Source organism: Hemitrygon akajei, chromosome 3, assembly GCF_048418815.1.
Source record: "Hemitrygon akajei chromosome 3, sHemAka1.3, whole genome shotgun sequence".
Taxonomy (NCBI): domain Eukaryota; kingdom Metazoa; phylum Chordata; class Chondrichthyes; order Myliobatiformes; family Dasyatidae; genus Hemitrygon; species Hemitrygon akajei.
Genome location: NC_133126.1, coordinates 196,892,634 through 196,911,557, shown reverse-complemented (window position 1 = coordinate 196,911,557; position 18,924 = coordinate 196,892,634). Strand labels below are relative to the sequence as shown.

Below are 18,924 nucleotides of genomic sequence, written 5' to 3'. Positions count from 1 at the left end.
TCCAAGGATATACGGAGTATCAGAAAGATAGGTTAATAGGCAGAGAGGATGGCGTGGCCCTATGTATAAGAAATAGTACTAAATCGTTAGAAAGGGATGGCATAGGGTCGGAGGGTGTAGAGTCTGTAGAGGTTGTGTTAAGAAATGGCAAGGGTAAAATGAGCCTAATAACATTTGTATGCAGACCTCCAAACAGCTGCGGGGATGTGCATTTCAGATTACAGTACCAGAGAGAAAAGGCGTGTCATGTTAACCGCTAGGGATTTTAACATGTAATTAGATTGGGAAAACCAGGCTAATACTGGACGACAAGGAGATAATTTATAGAATGCCTAAGGGATGGCTTTTTAGGAAAGCTTGTTGTTGAGCCCACTAGGGAATCGACTTTGTTCGATTTGGTGTTGTACAATGGTCCGGAGGTGATCACAAAGCTTAAGGTCAGGGAACCCTTAGGAATCAGCGATCACAATAAGATCGATTTCACTTTGAAATTTGGGAAGGAGAACGTACATGTGTATTTCAGTGGAATAAAGGAAATTACAGTGGCCTGCGTGGGGAACTGGCCAAAGTTGATTGCAAAGGTGCACGAGCAGGAAGGACAGCAGAACAGCAATGGCCGGAGTTTTCTGCGAAACTGAGGGAAGTGCAAGACAGATATATTCCAAATAACAAGAAATTTTCGATGGAAGAAGGACATTTCCGTGGCTGGCAAGTGAAGTGAAGCCAAAGTAAAAGCAAAAGAGAGGGCATACAACTGGATATGGCAAAGTTATTTCGCATGGTAGGGGAGTCTAGGGCAAGAAGGCACGACTTCAAAATCTGAAGCACGTCCAGTTATAAAAGAGATGCGGTGAAATTACTTTAGTCAGAGGATAATAAATTTGTGGAATTTGTTGCCAGAAGCGACTGTGGAGGACAAGTAATTTGGTGCACTTAGAAACATAGAAACACAGAAAAGCTACAGAGCAATACAGACCATTTGGCCCACAATGTTGTGCCTAACATGTACTTACTTTATAAATAACCTAGGGTTACCCGTAGCCCTCTAGTTCTCTAAGCTCCATGTACCTATCTAGAATTCTTTTAAAAGACCTGATGGTATCATCTTCCACCACCATCGCTGTCAGCCCATTCCACGCACTCACCACTCTCTGCGCAAAAAAAGAATTATCCCTGACATCTCCTCTGCACCTACCTACAAGCATTGTAAAACTGTGCCCTCTCGTGTTGGCTATTTCAGCCCTGGGGAAAAAAAGCCTCTGACTATCCACACGATCAATGCCTCTCATCATCTCATTTAAGGAAGAGATAGATAGGTTTTTGATTAGCCATTGCATCAAAGGGTAAAGAGAGAAGGCAGGGGAATGGGGATGACTTGAAGAATAGGATCAGCCCATGACTAAATGGCGATGCAGACACGACGGGCCGAATGGCCTACTTCTGCTTCTATATCATATGTTATTATGGTCTAACATTGAACTTTGATCGCATCAGAAGAATTAAAACTACATTTAATGAACGATGGTTAATCACATGAATGTGACAAAAATACAAAGAGACGCTGGCAATTATCGTGAACTCCCTTTCGTCATCATGTACTTTTTTGTATTATTCTCTGGTTTCAATAAGATAATGTAACATTTCGGTGCAAAAATGCAGACGAGCAGACCGAAGCTTGATGCCCAGACCGCGAACACTTCTGTAGCCACAGTGTACTTTCCTGGGGAGCTCACGTAAGCTGGAATAAACGTTATCCAAACAGCGCAAAAGATCAGCATGCTGAAAGTGATGTATTTTGCGTCATTGAAACTGTCCGGGAGTTTCCGGGCCAGAAAAGCAAGCACTAAAGACACGATGGACAGCAGTGCAATATAGGCGGACACTAAGTAAAAGGCGGTCAATGAACCCACGTCACATTCCAGAATAATGATGTCTTTGTAATGACTCATGTTTTTCACTGGGAAGGGAGGTGATACGCTGAGCCAGACAACGCAAACTAAACATTGCAAAATGGTAAGGATAAAGACACCTAGTCGTTGCTGCGTGGGTCCGAACCAGTACATTACACTACTGTTGGGAAGAGTTGCTTTAAAGGCAACCACGACAAGAATGGTTTTGCCCAGGATGCAGGAAATGCAGAGAACGAACACAACACCGAAAGCTGTGCGACGCAACATGCAGGACCATCCGGACGGTTGTCCAATGAAAGCGAGCGAGAAAATAAAGCACAGCAGGAGGGCGAAGAGAAGCAGAAAACTGAGTTCTGAGTTGTTGGCTTTGACTATGGGTGTTTCTCGATATCGGTAGAAAATGGCAGCGGTAGTCAATGTGAAACACACTCCCAGCAGAGCAAGCGTCACTAATACAAACCCCAGAACTTCTGTAAAGGAAAGAAACTCAACCGTCTTCAGAACACATTGGGTTTTTGCCTGATTGGACCAGTATTCCGAGGGACACTTGATGCAATCCGTGCAATCTGGAAACATAATATTTTGATATGAAATTGCGTGGAATGTGTGTGAATAGGGAGACAATGCTTTTCTTCTCAACACTTACCAGTAGTGTTGCTGATCTCACCGTCGGCGCACTCTACACAGTCAAAACAACATATCGGCTGTCCTTTTCGGCTTACCTTTCTTGTTCCAGGAAGACAGGGCTCTGAGCAAACTGCTCGTGGGATCTGAAGCAATAGAAAACATCCTGATGGTATGCATTGCACGTGTAAGTGCGCCCATTAAGCATGCTGAATAGTTTTCAAAAACCTTGAAAAGGAGCTTGATCGTAAAAGGAAAATAAATGCCCAGTGAACGTTCAAATAGGTAAATTCTGGGCAATATTATTTTTGACGCATATGGGACAACTAACAACGTTTGCTAAAATGGCTGTTCGGCAATATTGGAGCAGAAGGGTTGTTTTTATACCGGCAAAGAAGATGATTTCTTGAGTTCGAAATCAGGAATAGTCCACCCGAAGTTCTTCCATAAGGAGCAGTAAATGGTTACATCTCAATTTACATCCACGAAACAGCGCACATATCAGAGCCACAGACGGGAAACTATATTCGAACTCTGTACAGCTGGTTATACCTGAAATCCCGATCATTCGGGAGCTTGACGATTTGATCACCAGGACACACACGGAGGTAGATGCACTTAGCGCACAGTATATACATAACTGTGTAACTCTCAGCAAGGGGAAAGGGATAGACAGACATTGCGGAGGACCCTTGTGGCTGTGCCACAGGTATATCAGTTTAGATACTGAGATGGTCTGGAGAACGAGTAGACGAAAACCACAGCCGTCAGGTCTCTGGCACAGAGACTTGTCTGTGCTTAGAAGGGGTTCGGTGGAAGAGTGTGGTGAAGAGACGAGCCGTAGTGATAGGGAGTCCATTGTTTAGGGGAACATACCGGTGCACTTGTGGATCAGAATGAGATTTCCGGATGTTATGTTGCCTCTGTGGTGCCAGAATTCTTAGGTGGGAGGGTTAACTTTCAGAAGTTAAGATTAACATCGTTACCAGTAATATAAGTCAAAAGGTTGATAAAGTCCTGGAAACTGATTCAGGGAGTTAGTTGCTAAGTTAAATGCCGGGATCTCCATATTTGTGACCACAGTATCTTTAAAGGTTCCACGTGCTGATGAGACGAGAAATGGGAAGATCATGCAGTTTTTAACACGTAACAATGGAAGTTATTGCAGGAAGGGTTGCTTCATATTTTTGGAACGTTGGCCTCTATTGTGGGGAATTTGGGGCCTGTTTAAAAGGTACGGGGTTCACTTGAAATGGAAGAGGACTAATATCCACATTGGCGCGTGGCCTAGTGGACAAGGCATCGGACTAGTAACCTGAAGGTCACTGGTTCGAGCCTCAGCTCTTAACAACACATTGCTCTGCGACGACACTGGTGCCAAGCTGTATGGGCCCTAGTGCCCTTCCCTTGGACAAATTCGGTGGCGTGGAGAGGGGAAGGTTGGGCAACTGTTGGTCTCCCATACAACCCTGCCCAGGCCTGCGCCCAGGAAAAAACCTTCCAAGGCGCAAATCCATGGTCTCATGAGACTAACGGATGCCTACGAATGATGAATATCCGTGAGGGAAAGTTTGCTGGTGCTACACTCGAGTAGTTTAAGATCGAGCTGTAAATTTATGAAAATCAATGGGCCTGTGCTGTTAGCAAAGTGGTCACAAAGTGGTCATTTGTACCTATGTGGTTAATCCTACATGCCAAGTGTGGAATCGAAAGTCTGAGCATGGTAGGACTAACGTTGTGAATTTTATAAATTTCAATGCAATGAGTTCTGTAGGACTGCGATGACTATAGAGTATGGCTCTGTACATAGGAGTATGACATTGTAGCCAATAGTGAGATTTGTTTGTAGGATGGACAGTTCAGTAACCCAGATTTTCGTTGTTTTATCGTGAAAGATCGGGAAGTACTAAAGAGGGAAGGATGACATTACTAGTCCCGACAAACGGCAGGACAGTGCCTGGATAGGAATGACTAGAGACCTCGTCTACTGAAGCTATATGGATGAAATTGGGAAATAAGAAAGGGATCAACACATTAACAAAGTAATATTATCGACCACGCAATAATCTGCGGGATTTAGAAGAGCAAAATATTTAGAGAGTTCATAGACTGTTGCCAGAAACTGAAAGTTGTGATAATAGTTGATTTTAACTTTAAGCGTATTGACTAGAACTCCCATACTGTAAAAGTGCTGGATGGGAAAGAGATTGTCTACTGTATTCAGGGAAGTTTCCTTCGTCAGTACATGGAGTTCGTAAAAGGAATGGATGCGATTCTAGATCTTGTATTGGGGAATGAGACGGGGCACGTGACTGATATTTGTGCAGTGGAACACTTTTCATCTAGTGGTCGTAATGCCCTTAGTTTCAAAATAATTCTGGGGAAAGATAGGTGTGGGTTGTCCGACTACTTAGTCTGATCATGTTCGATCGACGTTGGCCTTATCTCCCTTTTTGTGCCAGTTCCCCTTCACCCTCAATTCCTTTCGAATATCCATCTGACTTTATCTTAAAGATATTTAATTAACTTCCTTTCTCTACCCTCGGGGCAGAGAATCCCAGAGATTCACGAACATCTCAGAAACCAACTGTCTATGCTCCTCAGCTTGAAATGTTGAGCGGTTTACCTCGTGATTGCTTTCCTTTATTCGATAGTCTCCAACTTCTCAATCTACCTCACCTTCAACTCTTCGGTCCGATATATTTGACTAAGGACATCCCTCCTTAATCTGAACTCCAAGAAAACAGACCAGAGCTGTCCAGAATGTCCTTTATAAATTAAGCATGTGAATTATCATCAATATCTGTTCCACAATGTTGCATTCGATATTGAGGGATAGTGCAGAGCACACCAGGACACCAGCGTGCTAGATACTCAACTTATCAGCTACCAATATGTCTTCCCGTATTAAACATACAGTCACTGAAATTGAGCAATTTAGTTCACTTTACTAGTCGCACGTAACTTAGTTTTCTTACAGAAATATTTAAAAACTTGCCAAAATTATAACTGTATTTGATTTGCTTTAATGTTCAACCTGTCTCCTTTTCACCAATTCATTTTTTTAAAGAACAGTCTCATTTTATGAAATACTTTCAACATTGGAACTTTCTGAAAACACCAAGTCTAATGTAGGTCAGAGTAGACTACTTGACAGTCCGGCATAGCGAGGATTATTCTGTCTCTTTCGTCATTGCCCCTGAGCTACAGTATTAGGCCTTGTAGTGTATTCCTGCATTGGACAGATGAAAGTCTCGATTAGTACAGATTTCTGGAAGAGTTGGAACGAATTGATATTCTTAAACAGGTGCGGCCACCTCAAGAAAGTGATCCTCGTGATAAGGATCAGACCACTCTATATTTATTTCTCTTCCTATCGTGGTCTTTGAAGGCACCTGAGCGCCTATCTACTCCACCTGAATTCGCCTTGTGATATTCTGCAATAAATTAGCAAAAAAAAAAAGCGGCATACCTGAGGACTGGGAGAAATTCAGAGACCAGCAGAGGAGGACAAAGGGCTTAATTAGGAAAGGGAAAAAAGATTAAGAGGGAAAGCTGGCAGGGAACATAAAAGCTGACTGTAAAAGCTTTTATAGATACGTGAAAAGAAAAAGATTGGTCAGGACAAATGCAGGTCCGTTACAATCAGAAACAGGTGAATTGATCATAGGAAACAAAGACATGGCAGACCAAATGAATAACTACTTTGGTTCTGTCTTCACTAAGGAGGACATAAATAATCTTCCGGAAATAGTAAGGGACCGAGGGTCTAGTGAGATGGAGGAACTGAGGGAAATACATGTTAGTAGGGAAGTGGTGTTAGATAAATTGAAGGGATTAAAGGCAGATAAATCCACAGGGCCAGATGGTCTGCATCCCAGAGTGATTAAGGAAGTAGCCCAAGAAATAGTGGATGCATTAGTGATAATTTTCCAAAACTCCGTAGATTCTGGATTAGTTCCTGAGGATTGGAGGGTGGCTAATGTAACCCCACTTTTTAAAAAAGGAGGGGGAGAGAAACCGGGGAATTATAGACCGGTTAGTCTGACATCGGTGTTGGGGAAAATGCTAGAGTCGGTTATCAAAGATATGATAACAGCACATTTGGAAAGAGGTGAAATCATCGGACAAAGTCAGCATGGATTTGTGAAAGGAAAATCATGTCTGACGAATCTTATAGAATTTTTTGAAGATGTAAATAGTAGAGTCGATAGGGGAGAGCCAGTGGATGTGGTACATTAGATTTTCAAAAGGCTTTTGTACAAGGTCCCACACAGGTTATCCACTTTGGTTGCAATAACAGGAAAACAGATTATTATCTGAACGGTGGCCGATTAGGAAAAGGGGAGGTGCAACGAGACCTGGGTGTCATTGCACACCAGTCATTGAAGGTGTGCATGCAGGTACAGCAGGCGGTGAAAAAAGCAAATGGTATGTTGGCATTCATAGTAAAATGATTTGAGTACAGGAGCACAGAGGTTCTACTGCAGTTGTACAAGGCCTTGGTGAGACCGCACCTAGAATATTGTGTGCAGTTTTGGTACCCTAATCTGAGGACAGACATTCTTGCCATAGAGGGAGTGCAGAGAAGGTTCACCAGATTGTTTCCTGGGGTGGCAGGACTTTCATATGAAGAAAGACTGGATCGACTAGGCTTATACTCACTGGAATTTAGAAGATTGAGAGGGGATCTTATTGAAACGTATAAAATTCTAAAGGGATTGGACAGGCTAGATGCAGGAAGATTGTTCCCGATGTTGGGGAAGTCCAGAATGAGGGGTCACAGTTTAAGGATAAAGGGGAAGCCTTTTAGGACCGAGATGAAGAAAAACTTCTTCACACAGAGAGTGGCGAATCTGTGGAATTCTCTGCCACAGGAACCAGTTGAGGCCGGTTCATTGGCTACATTTAAGAGGAAGTTAGATATGGCCCTTGTGGCTAAAGGGATCAGGGGGTATGGAGAGAAAGCAGATACAGGGTTCTGAGTTGGATGATCAGCCATGATCATACTGAATGGCGGTGCAGGCTCGAAGGGCCGAATGGCCTACTCCTGCACCTATTTTCTATGTTTCTATGTTTCTATTCTAATCACAAATGATCTTCCCGCATCTTCCCGCATATTATTCCTTTGTAGAGTTGGTCCTATTCCCTAACAGCTTCACCACTTTTGTGCGCACAAAAATATTTTGCTCTACATCTGTTGTCATGCACACTCTTCAGTTTCTAACACAGTTTTGTTTCAAAATTGCTCACTTTGTCTAAATACAGAAAGAAAGATCGGGGAAAGGAAGGAAAATCGGGCAGGCTTGTTCTCCGCCTCCCACCCACTGACAACATTGCTGGACTCTACTGTTTAAACTCATACTAAATTTGAATTCTGAGCAGAGGCATTTCCGGCCATTTTTTCACACGTGTGTCTGATATTCCACAATAAGTGCACACAGCTTTCAGGTGCTGTATACTGCTGCTGTGGATGTAGAAGGCAGCTTGGACAACTCGACATTCCACAATGAGATTTTCCTTTTCACTTCAAAATGTGTGAGCCTGCAATTTGCCATGGAAAATCATGATAGTGAGGTTCAGCATGTCTCTTTACAGTTCTCTGCATGTTTCACATCACTCTACATAATCTTCCAGTTGTGTGTTCAGACCAGACCACCACACGGACCACTTGTTTGTTGGCGACATTTTCCTTGATGTCCTTGGTGGATTTGACAAATGATTTTGACGTCCATCGAAGCAGGAATTGGGTCTCTGGAGTCCTTTAACAGCAAAAGGGTGAGCGTGTTTCTTTCCAACCGGTAGGTCTCAGTTCGTGATCTACCTTTAGAACAACTGGCCATCCATGATCACAGTATTGCACGATTATATTCAAATTTTGAGTACACGGTTTTTGCATATACCAAACAGAATACAAACCAAGGATAAGAGGTTTAGGGAACTTTGGCTTTCGAGAGATAATGAACCCTGTTTAGAAAAAGAAGGCGGTGCATAGCAGTTTTAGGCGGGAAGGAGTAAAGGAGATATTTGAAGTCAAGTCAGCTTAAGTTTATTGTCATTTCACTATACACATGTATGTAACGGAAATAAACATAGCATGTTTCGAAACGAGACAGCGTTTTTCCAAACCAGGTTGTAAAGCGCAGCAGTACACATAACACCTTATAACATGAACATAAGGATAACATCTACAGATTAATCACACACAAAAAGCAAACTAAAGTGCATTATTATTAAATATTGTTAGGTACGGAACAGATTAACCTGTGCCACTTCGAATAGTATACAGCAAGCATTACAGAAGCCTAATGGCCTGGGGGAGGAGACTGTTTCTCTTCCTGACCGTTGCTGTTTTTATGCAACTTAGTGTCCTACCCAATATTAGCAAGTCAAAGAGGATGCTGGGTGGATGTGTGGGATCCTTGACAATACTAAAGGCTCTGCGTATGCACCACCCCGGTAAATGCTCCCGATTGATCATAGGGATACCCCTATCGTCCTCTCAGCTCTTTACACAGTCCTTTGTAGGGACTTCTGGTCCAATGCTCGACTGCACCAATACCAATTGGAGATGTAACTTCTCAGGGAACTCGCAATGGTGCTCTGGTAAAACGCAGTTAAGATGACGGGATGGGGGTGGGATTTGTTTGCCTCAAGTGAAAGTGGAAGAGATGCTGTGCCTTCTTGATCAGAGAGGTGGTGGTAAAGAAGCAAGAGTGGTAAGCCGTGATATGAGTTTCTTGGAACAGTAAACTCAACTTCCTTTACGGAGGAGCCATGTATTCTCAGAACGGGCTGGTTCACACCAATCCAGAAGCTTTTCTACTTTCTCTCTGTACTCTCTTTTGTCATCGTTATTGATGAGGCTAAAGACTGATGTGTCAACCGCAAATTTGATAATCCGATTTGAGCTGGATCTTGTTGTACTGTTATGCGTCAGCACCGTCAACAGCTACGGGCTGAGGACATAGCCTTGGGGAGGGCCAGTCCTCAGCATAATGGAAGCAGAAATATTGCTGCCCACACGAGTTTATTTGGCTTTACTGACGAATATCCAGTTGCAGAGGGTGGAATTGAGACTTAGCGAGGATATTTTCCTTATCAGTGTCAGGTCCATGATGGTGTTGGACAACGAAAGGAAGTCTATAAACAGTAGGCTGGCATATGAGACCCTATATTCCAGGTGGGGAAGGAAAGAGTGGAAGGCTGAGGTTATTACATCATCAGTCGATCGATCTGAGTGATAACTATCTGGAAAGGGTACAAGGTAGTCAGGGAAAGCCTTTAGTGTGCTCCATGGTCAGCCGCTCAAAACATTTCATAATAGTTGATGTTAATGCTACCGACAATACTCATTTAGGCACGTTACCCTAACCTCCCTTGACACTGAAATGATTAATGCCGCCTTGGAAACCGAGAGGTCAATGGACTGTTCCGGAGGGATGCTGCATAGATATGCCAGCACCTACGTCAGCTAGGCATCAAAGAAATTCAGAACCCGAACTGATATATTATGCACTCCCTCAGCTTTGCGTGGATTGATTATGGCCAGAGTCTTCCCCATCTTAGCTTCAGTCATATGGTGTGTCTGCACCCCTGGAGGGAGAGGTACCTTCCTTGCCAGCAGTTTACTCTGCGCATCATATCATGGAAAACATTCCGCCTCTTAGGTTGTGAAGCATCCTGATCACTGGCGGACAAGCTAGGTTTGTAGTCAATAAATGTCTAATTCCATGCCACATGCGCCTCGTGCCACTGCTATGACAGAACTGGATGTAAATTCTGTCAGTTTGCCTTCCTGATAGAGCGGGAAAGCACAATTCTTGCTTCCCTGAGATCTGTCGTATTCTAGCATCCAAATGCAACATCTCGATCCCTCAGCCGTGTTCGGACGTCTGCAGTAAGCCCTGACTTCCGATTTGCCGTCACACATATTTGTTTTGTGATGGTAACGTAGTCAGTACATTTCTCTATATAACTGGTTACAGAATCCTCACATTTACCGAAGTTAACTTGGTTGCTATGGGTAACAGCCTCCCTGAACATCACTGAACAAGCGAACTGTATTAGCGAAGCTGTGCAGAGTTTGCACCCTCTTGAAGAGTATAAAAATACAAGGGGATAATTAAGAAGGAAGTCAGGAGGGTTAAAAGAAGACACAATGTTTGTCTAGCAGACAAAGTGACGGAGAATCTCAGAGGCTTCTACAGATATGCTGAGTAAAAGCATAGCATCTGACCTCTCTGGAGGATCAGAGTTGTAATCTATACATGGAGCCCAAAAATATGGAAGACGAGTTTAAATGCTTTTATTTAGCAACTATAGATATTTAGAAAGTGTACAAAGAACCTGTGGAGGTATGGTAAAACATCACGAGTTCAGCGACCGTTAACAGATTTTTAACAGACCGTTAAAGCGGACTGATTAGGAATTGTGACATGGCTTAGTGCGTGGTAATTCGTGTCAAACGAATCTTATCAAGTTTCTTCTAGAAGTTACCAAAAGTTCAGGAAGGCAAGGCAGTGCATGCTGAAATATAGCAAGGCCTTTGAGAATGTCCCATATAGGAGGCTGATGAAAGAACTTCCGTCGCTTCACAGTCAAGATGAAGTAATAAGTTTGGTTCCCTTATGCCGTTTCGGCAAAAGTCCGAGAGTGTTAGTTGATGGTTACCTCTATTACTGGACGCTTGTAAATAGTGGTTTCTACAATGATCAGTCCTGGATCTTTCTTTTGTTTGTCATCTACGTCAATAACCTGGATGAGAATGTTGAAAATTTCTGGATGACACCAAGATGGAGTTGTAGTGGACTGTTTAGGAGCAAGGAGTATTTACGAGGATAGTAAAATAGTATGGACTACTGAAGCTTGAAGCAGGAACTCGACAAGTAGGGTGAATAGGTTGAAAAATGACAAATGGAGTATAATGCAGAAAAGTGAGAGATATTGCAATTTGGGAGGATAGACCAGGTAGGACTTATACAGTGAGCGATCGGGCACTGAGGAATGCGGTAGAACAGTAGGATTCCAGAATACAGGTTTATAATTAATTGACAGTGGCGTTACAGGTAGATGGGGTTATAAAAAAGAAAATTGAGCGCACTGACTTCATAAGTGACTGTATTCACTACAGGAGCTCCGATGTTATGATGACGTTGAATAAGACGATTTTGAAAACTAGTTTGGAGTATTGTGTGCAGTTGTGGTCACCTACCTACCGAAAGTATATCAAAAAGTTTGAAAAGGTGCAGAGAAAAAAGTAAACACATGTTTGTAGGGCACGAGCACCAAGACATAGGGAAGGTTTGTATGGGTTAGGACTTTATTTCGTGGAGGTGTTGAAGAACTGAGGGTGTTTTCTTAGATACGTCTTAAATTATGAGCGGTATAGAGAGGACAAATACAAGCAGGCTTTTCCCACTAAGGTTGGGTGAGACTAGAACTAGAGTCCATTGGTTAAGGTTGAAAAGTGGAGTGTTTAAAGGAAACATTGGCGGTGGGGTGCTTCTTCACGGAGATGTGATGAGATTGGTGAACAAGTCAGGTCAAGTCAAGTCGTTTTATATAGCCATTTCGACCATAAACTGCTGGTACAGTACACAGTAAGAACGAAACAACGTTCCTCCAGGACCATAGTGCTATACGAAACAACACAAACCTACACTAGACTATATGAGACAACTCAAGGCAACACTAGACTACGTAAAACAACACAAAACTACACTTGACCAGAGACCTACACAGGACTACATAAAGTGCACAAAACAGTGTTGGGCAGTGCAATAATTAATTAAGAAACAAGACAATAGGCACAGTAGAGTACACATTTCAATATAATAATACATGATGTAGATGTCAGTCTTGACTCTGGGTATTGAAGTGTCTGACGTCTTGGGGGAAGAAACTGTTGCACAGTCTGGTCGTAAGAGACCGAATGCTTCGGTAACGTTTGCCAGATGGCAGGTGGGAGAAGAGCTTGTATGAGGGGTGCGTGGGGTCCTTCACAATTCTGTTAGTTTTGCGAATGCAGCGTGTGGTGTAAATGTCTGTAATGGCGGGAAGAGAGACCCCTATGATCTTCTCAGCTGACCTCACTACCCGCTGCAGCGTATTGCGATCCGAGACTCTGCAATTCCCGAACCAGGCAGTGAAGCATCTGCTCAGGATGCTCTCGATACATCCACTGTAGAATGTGGTGAGGTTGGTAGATGGACTTTTCTCAGCCTTCGCAGAAAGAAGAGATGTTGCTGGGCTTTCTTGACTATGGAGCTGGTGTTGACGGACTAGGTGAGATTCTCCGCCAGGTGAACACCAAGAAATTTGGTGCTCTTAACGATCTCAACGGAGGAACTGTCAATGTTCAGCGGAGAGTGGTCCCTCCGTGCTCTCCTGAAGTCAACAACCATCACTTCTGTGTTGTTCACATTCAGAGACAGGTTGTTGGCTCTGCGCCAGTCCGTTAGCCGCTACACCTCCTCTCTGTAAGCTGACTTGTCGTTCTTGCTGATAAGACCCACCACGGTCGTGTCATCGGCGATCTTGATGATGTGGTTCGAGCTGTGTGTTGTTGCACAGTCGTGGGTCAGCAGAGGGAACAGCAGTGGACTGAACGCACAGACCTGAGGAGCCCCGTGTTCAGTGTGATGGTGTTGGAGAGAATGCTGCCGATCCGGACTGACTGAGGTCTCCCAGTCTGGAAGTCTAGGATCCAGTTGTAGAGCGAATGTTCAGGCCCAGCATTTTCAGCTTTCCAATCAGGTATTAGGAATGATTATGTTGAATGCTGAACTGAAGTCTATGAACAGCATTCAAATGTCGGTGTCTTTTTTTGTCCAGATGTGTAAGGGCCAAGTGGAGGGTGGTGGCGATGGCGTCGTCTGTTGAACGGTTAGGACGAAATGCCAATGGAAGTTATGGGTGCGCATTTGATTTGAACATTTAAAGAAGTTTGCAGATGTATGGAGGATTATGGTCCGGGTTGAGATCGATGAAACTAGGCATTGACCTGCACCTGCACCATATCCCTCCATACACCTTTCATCCATGTACCAGTCCAGGTTTTTCTTAAATATTAAAAGTGAGCACGCATTTACCACTTCACCTGGCAGTTCATTCCACACTCCCACCACTCTCTGTGTGAAGAAGCTCCCCCCCATGTTCCCTTTAAACTTTCCCCCCTCCGTAGTTAACCCATGTGCTCTGTTTTATTTTTGCTCCCCTAACCTCAGTAGACAAAGTCTGCTTGCATTCACTCTATCTATACCCATCATAATTTTATATACCTCTTTCACAAATCCCTCATCTTCTACGCTCCAGGGAATAAAGTCCGAATCTATTCAACCTTTCTCTGTAACTCAGTTTCTCAAGTCCCGGCAACACCCTTGCAAAGCTTCTCTGCACTCTTTCAACATTATTAATATCCTTCCTGTAATTCCGCGACCAAAACTGCACACAATACTCCAAATTCAGCCTTACTAATGCCTTATACAACCTCACCATAACGTTCTAACTCTTATACTCAATACTTTGATTTATAAAGGCCAATGTACCAAAAGCTCTCTTTACTACCCTATCTACCTGTGACGCCACTTTTAGGGAATTTTGTATTTGTATTCCTAGACCCCTCTGTTCTACTGCACTCCTCAGTGCCCTACTATTTATTTTGTATGTTCTACCTAGGATTTTCCTTCCAAAGTGCAGTAACTCACACTTGTCTGTTTTAAACCCATTCAGCCCATTTGTCCAGCTGGTCCAAATCCCCTGCAAGCTTTGAAAACTTTCCTCCCTGTGCACTCCACCATTCTTTGTATCATCAGCAAATTTGCTGATCCAATTTACCGCATTACCATCCAGATCATTGATATAGATGACAAATAACAATGGACCCAGTACTGATTCATGTGTCGCACCACTAGTCACAGGACTAATGTAGTTTGATATTTTACTGGTTCTTTGTTTTGTTTGTCTGTTTGTTGAACTCAGCTCTACTGTCACCTCTTTTTGCAGTCAGTCTGACTGCACTTTGTTTGTACGCTTCATTTTGTAGCGCTTTCAGCTTTACCACAGCATTGATTTCGTGGCGGAGTTTTGGCTTTTGCTGACGAACATTCTCACTCTGTCTGACCATAATAATAGCTTTCTCTTGTGTGAGATTAGTCTGCAGCTGAAGTCTCTTCGAAAATATGATATCATTTAGCCTATCGACAATCGTGCATTCAATGACCTCATCTCTCAGATATCCATATATACAGTGGTCTGACAGCCATTTACACTTTCACCTAACTCATGTTTACTGGAGTTCTATTTTGCCTGGTCATATATTGCCTCTAGTTTTCCTTTGAAATATTATCTGAAACTATCCTGCATTTTTCTGTACTCCTAATCCACCCAGGATATAAACCAGCTGTGTCCTCCCTGTGTTCCATGGATATCAGTGTGTTTACTTGAGCCTCTTCTAAAGCCTGAATGAGATTGCTTACAAACCGAAATCTCTCAAAGAGTCTGAACTATCTCTCAATAGCCTTTGGTTTGCAGAAATTAACTATCTCAGTGGGCTTTATTGGCTATGTAGATATAGATATCGCACGTATTTGCTCCATTTCCTTCGTTTGTTTATTACTTTATTTATTTGCAATATTAAAGTCTTTTTTCCCGCAGAGACTTTGACTTACGTCTCTGAATACTCTGTTGTGTCTGTGTCTCTCTGCATTTCTGCAAGCTAGAGGTCCAGGGCGTATTACAATATATCAACTTTTAGCTGCAGTTCAAACGCGTTTCCTAGCAATTTCGCCTCTTTCTCAGGTCAGGCCTCATAGCTATCGAAGTCGCATAAGCAGTTTTGGTTGAGATGTTTCTGGATATTCTAAGCGAACAAGAACAGCCTTAACATAAATTATTTCTTGTTGTGGATCTCATTTGGTCTATATCATCATCAACGATAAATCACTTATGACATATTGTTACATTCATTCTGGATGCATAATGCAGAGCAAAGCAGCACGTCAACCTGTACAATACTCAACTGTACTTAATTTATAACCTGATTGCACAGTACGTGAACCCTTACCATGTGGGGACAACTAATGTAGTGACATTAGAATAATACTATGAACTACTACGACATACATATGCAGCTATTTTCCATTCCAAGTGAATATTAAGAGAAGGCCATACCGTATTTTGTGTCGTGCTCCACATGATATCTCCGACATTTATTAATAGTTCGTGCCCTGGCTTTGCCGAGCCGTCATAATATCCGACGTTTACAATGTCAACGCCGCCCTTGAATTTGCCTTGTAAGTTCACGATTTCGTATCTTGGCACCGGGTCTCCATTTTCATCAAAATATACTGTGTCTCCAGTCTTCGCTGTGAAATTCACAGTGCGGAGGTAGTGCAGTAACTAGTGAGGGAACGGTAGGAAACGAAACATGTAAGGGTCTTCTTTAATCAGTGTGTGGATACCATCGACCTAAATACGGACAATCAAATTTGCTGTAAACGTAAATGATTCAAATGCACTGCATGACAAGTACTACAAAAAGGAGGTACGTATATTTGATCTTGCCGTGGGAGAGTGGATATGTTTAAGGAATAATATAGTTGTCGTTGATAGCCAGATGTGATCACTGAATCTGAAGCTGTGTGTTGTGGATCTAAGGCACGGTCTTAGACTCGTACTCCAGGAATGTACGTCACTGTGAAACCACAAGGATGCATCTATGTTCTCTGCACAGTTTGTTAGGCGCTACCCTCTCAACGTTATCTAATAAAGAAAGTGTCAAAGTCCACAGGTACCTACAATACGAACATCTGGAGAGTTCTGCCAGTAACCTTTCCAGCATTCATCCAACGGTCAATAAACTTTATAAACGATCTACGCCTGATCAACACTGTACTTCGGGAAGATTACATATTTGTACATTAAATGCTAAATTTCCCACTGAACAATAGATTGGCGTGTAAAACATTGGAAACCGTGTTCTGAGAATAAGTTTCACCATAAAAAATGCAATTCATTACTAAAACTTAGTGGCTAGTGGTTGAATATTGGAAAATGAAAAAGGAAAGCAAGATATATTTCAAAATATACGCATATCTGATGGCCTTTTCAATGGTTTGCATGGTTTGGAAAATGAATTACATGCCTACCTGCCACGGCTCGAAATTTGCAATATGTGCACATGTGTTATTCATGAACGGGCCGGCGCCTTCTACACAAGTTAACAGATTGTGGATTGCGTGAGCGATGGAGTAGACCGCTGTATACACGTGGTATGAACTCCCGTCCATTATTGCCGGAAGGTAGGCATTTTCTATCCCATCCATCTTCTCCTTCCCTGTGCATTTCCGAACTTGACTTGGAGAGTTCTCCGGGCTTCTCCCTCTGTATCTGGTAAAAGAGCAGTTGAATAAAGTTTCCCAGAACTCCGTCACCAAATTATTGCCAGGGAAGTTGGAAGGATGGACGTTATGCAGATAATCTCTCAGATCATTAATCTCTATCCTTCTGGTTGCCAGTCCGATTGTTCCTGCGAGATAAATTACTCGTTCTTCAGGGAGAAGAAGATCTGCTGTCACCCATGCCTCACTTCCTATCCACTGTATACCAGTTACATTTTGACGCAAAATTTCATTCAATAAAATTCGCATATCACCAACGTTAGCAAAAGCCACTACCACTTTAGTGGACGCCTGTTTAACCACCTGGACAATTTTTCTGATTTTCTCTGGCGGGTCGGTCCTGTAAAATGACTCAGAGTAGGCAATGCATACTCCAATTTTTTCCACATGTTCCACAAATCCTTCCATTCCGAAATTACCATAATCGGTGTTACTTCTAATAGTTCCAATCCAAGACCATCCAAAGGTCCTCACCAGTTCAGCGAGAATTTTGGATTGGTACTGGTCGCTAGGAATAGTTCGAAAAAACGTAGGGTATTCTGTCTTATCGCTGAGACAAGAGCAGGTGGAATAATAGCTAACCTGTTGAAAGGGAGGCAAATAGATGTATTTTACTGCAAGTAAAATGTTTATGAATCCTTTTATGATTGTACACAACTGCAATATTAAACAAAGCACAAGAAGAATATACAGTATGTTACTGGCATAATTTAGAACTTTGCTTAAGCGACTTAATTATCACTGTTTAGAATTCTGTTCGCTCAGTTATAGGAACAATGTAGTGGCTTTGGAGGTTTACTAGGTTGCCATCTGGATTAGAGAGCATGTGCTGCAATGGGAAATTGCACAAACTTGGTGAGTTTTCCCTGGAATGCCGAAGGATTTGGGAGACGTGATTGAAATGTACAAGATTATGAGACAGGGAAAGAAAGAGTACATCGCCCGTGTTTTTTTCTACCAGGGTTTAAATGTTTCATACACAGTTGTAGAGATTAAAGGAGAGAGACAGCAAAGAACAAAGGAGATGAGCCGGGCACTTTTCTCCCACACAGTGTTCGTTGCCTGAAATATGATACGTGTGGGTCGAGGCGTGTAAATTCGATAGAGGCACCTAATAAACTCTTAGATGGCACATGAAGGTGCAGAGAGCGGAGGGACATTGACATTGTGTAGACAACCGGGATTAGTTTAGTTCGCCATTTAACTAGTAGTTTAATTAATCCGGCACAACAGTTCGACCAGTGTGAATGCTCCTGATTTGTACTGGTCTATGCGCTGTATACCACCTTTTGGCATATTTCAACTGCTGTAAAATCTAAAGATAAACACGTATGTGTTTAAATTGTTTCTGTTAAGACGTCCTATTTCTGCATTGGATTGTATGCTTTTATTTGTGCTGATAGGGAAATGGTACCGTTATAGTACAAATACAATTGAATAGCTCATACAGTTGAATAGCTGTGACATTACCAGCGGAATCCTGAAGGAACCAATTGTCCTGGCGGTTACAATAGAATTTGTAGACACCTCGCATCCAATAATAGCAGCGACATTGGAGGAACCTCTACATTCAGTGTATTCAATTGCTTCTCCTTCTCCATTGATCAAAGACAGCGCTGCTTTCGAGGCGATCGCGGAAGCTGAACAATCATCATGGATCTGATACCCGAGTGTGATCCCCGGGAGGAGATTCTCATTCTGGTTTATTTCTTCAATGGCAAAAATCATCGTTTGCGCCAGTCGGAAGTTTGCAAACCAAAAACTGTTGGATTAATGTAAGATGAGGATATAAAGTGTTTAGGTTAAAGGTGTCTGTACAACAAGGACACAGATTTCTCTGGTCACCATGTAATAGTCAATTTATCGACAGAGAATTTCCAAAAAATTCCACGAGGTGTGTTATGTTCTATTAACAAAATATCGCAATCAATGTGTTGGTCGGCGGCAGCAAGGGATAAAAACACATGAAATGCCACAGTTGCTGGAAA

General features: G+C 42.6%; 1 protein-coding gene across 1 annotated transcript; it reads right to left on the bottom strand.

Moving 5' to 3' along the window:
* Positions 1-1,568: 1,568 nt before the first annotated feature.
* LOC140724522 (extracellular calcium-sensing receptor-like) lies at positions 1,569-18,679 on the bottom strand. The gene is made up of 5 exons (XM_073038968.1): positions 18,407-18,679; positions 16,685-17,518; positions 15,708-15,935; positions 2,557-2,680; positions 1,569-2,476 (listed from the first exon to the last, which is right to left on the bottom strand). Exons 1-5 carry the CDS (start codon positions 18,662-18,664, stop codon positions 1,569-1,571), a joined length of 2,352 nt encoding a protein of 783 aa, XP_072895069.1. The 5' UTR covers positions 18,665-18,679.
* Positions 18,680-18,924: the final 245 nt, after the last annotated feature.

Coding starts and splice junctions, on each gene's coding strand:
- LOC140724522 (XM_073038968.1), bottom strand. CDS start 18,664: ATGATTTTTGCCATTGAAGAAATAAACCAGAATGAGAATCTCCTCCCG. Junction 15,936..16,684: donor CAAATTTCGAGCCGTGGCAG/GTAGGCATGTAA, acceptor TTCCCTCACTAG/TTACTGCACTACCTCCGCAC. Junction 2,477..2,556: donor TGAGATCAGCAACACTACTG/GTAAGTGTTGAG, acceptor TTATGTTTCCAG/ATTGCACGGATTGCATCAAG.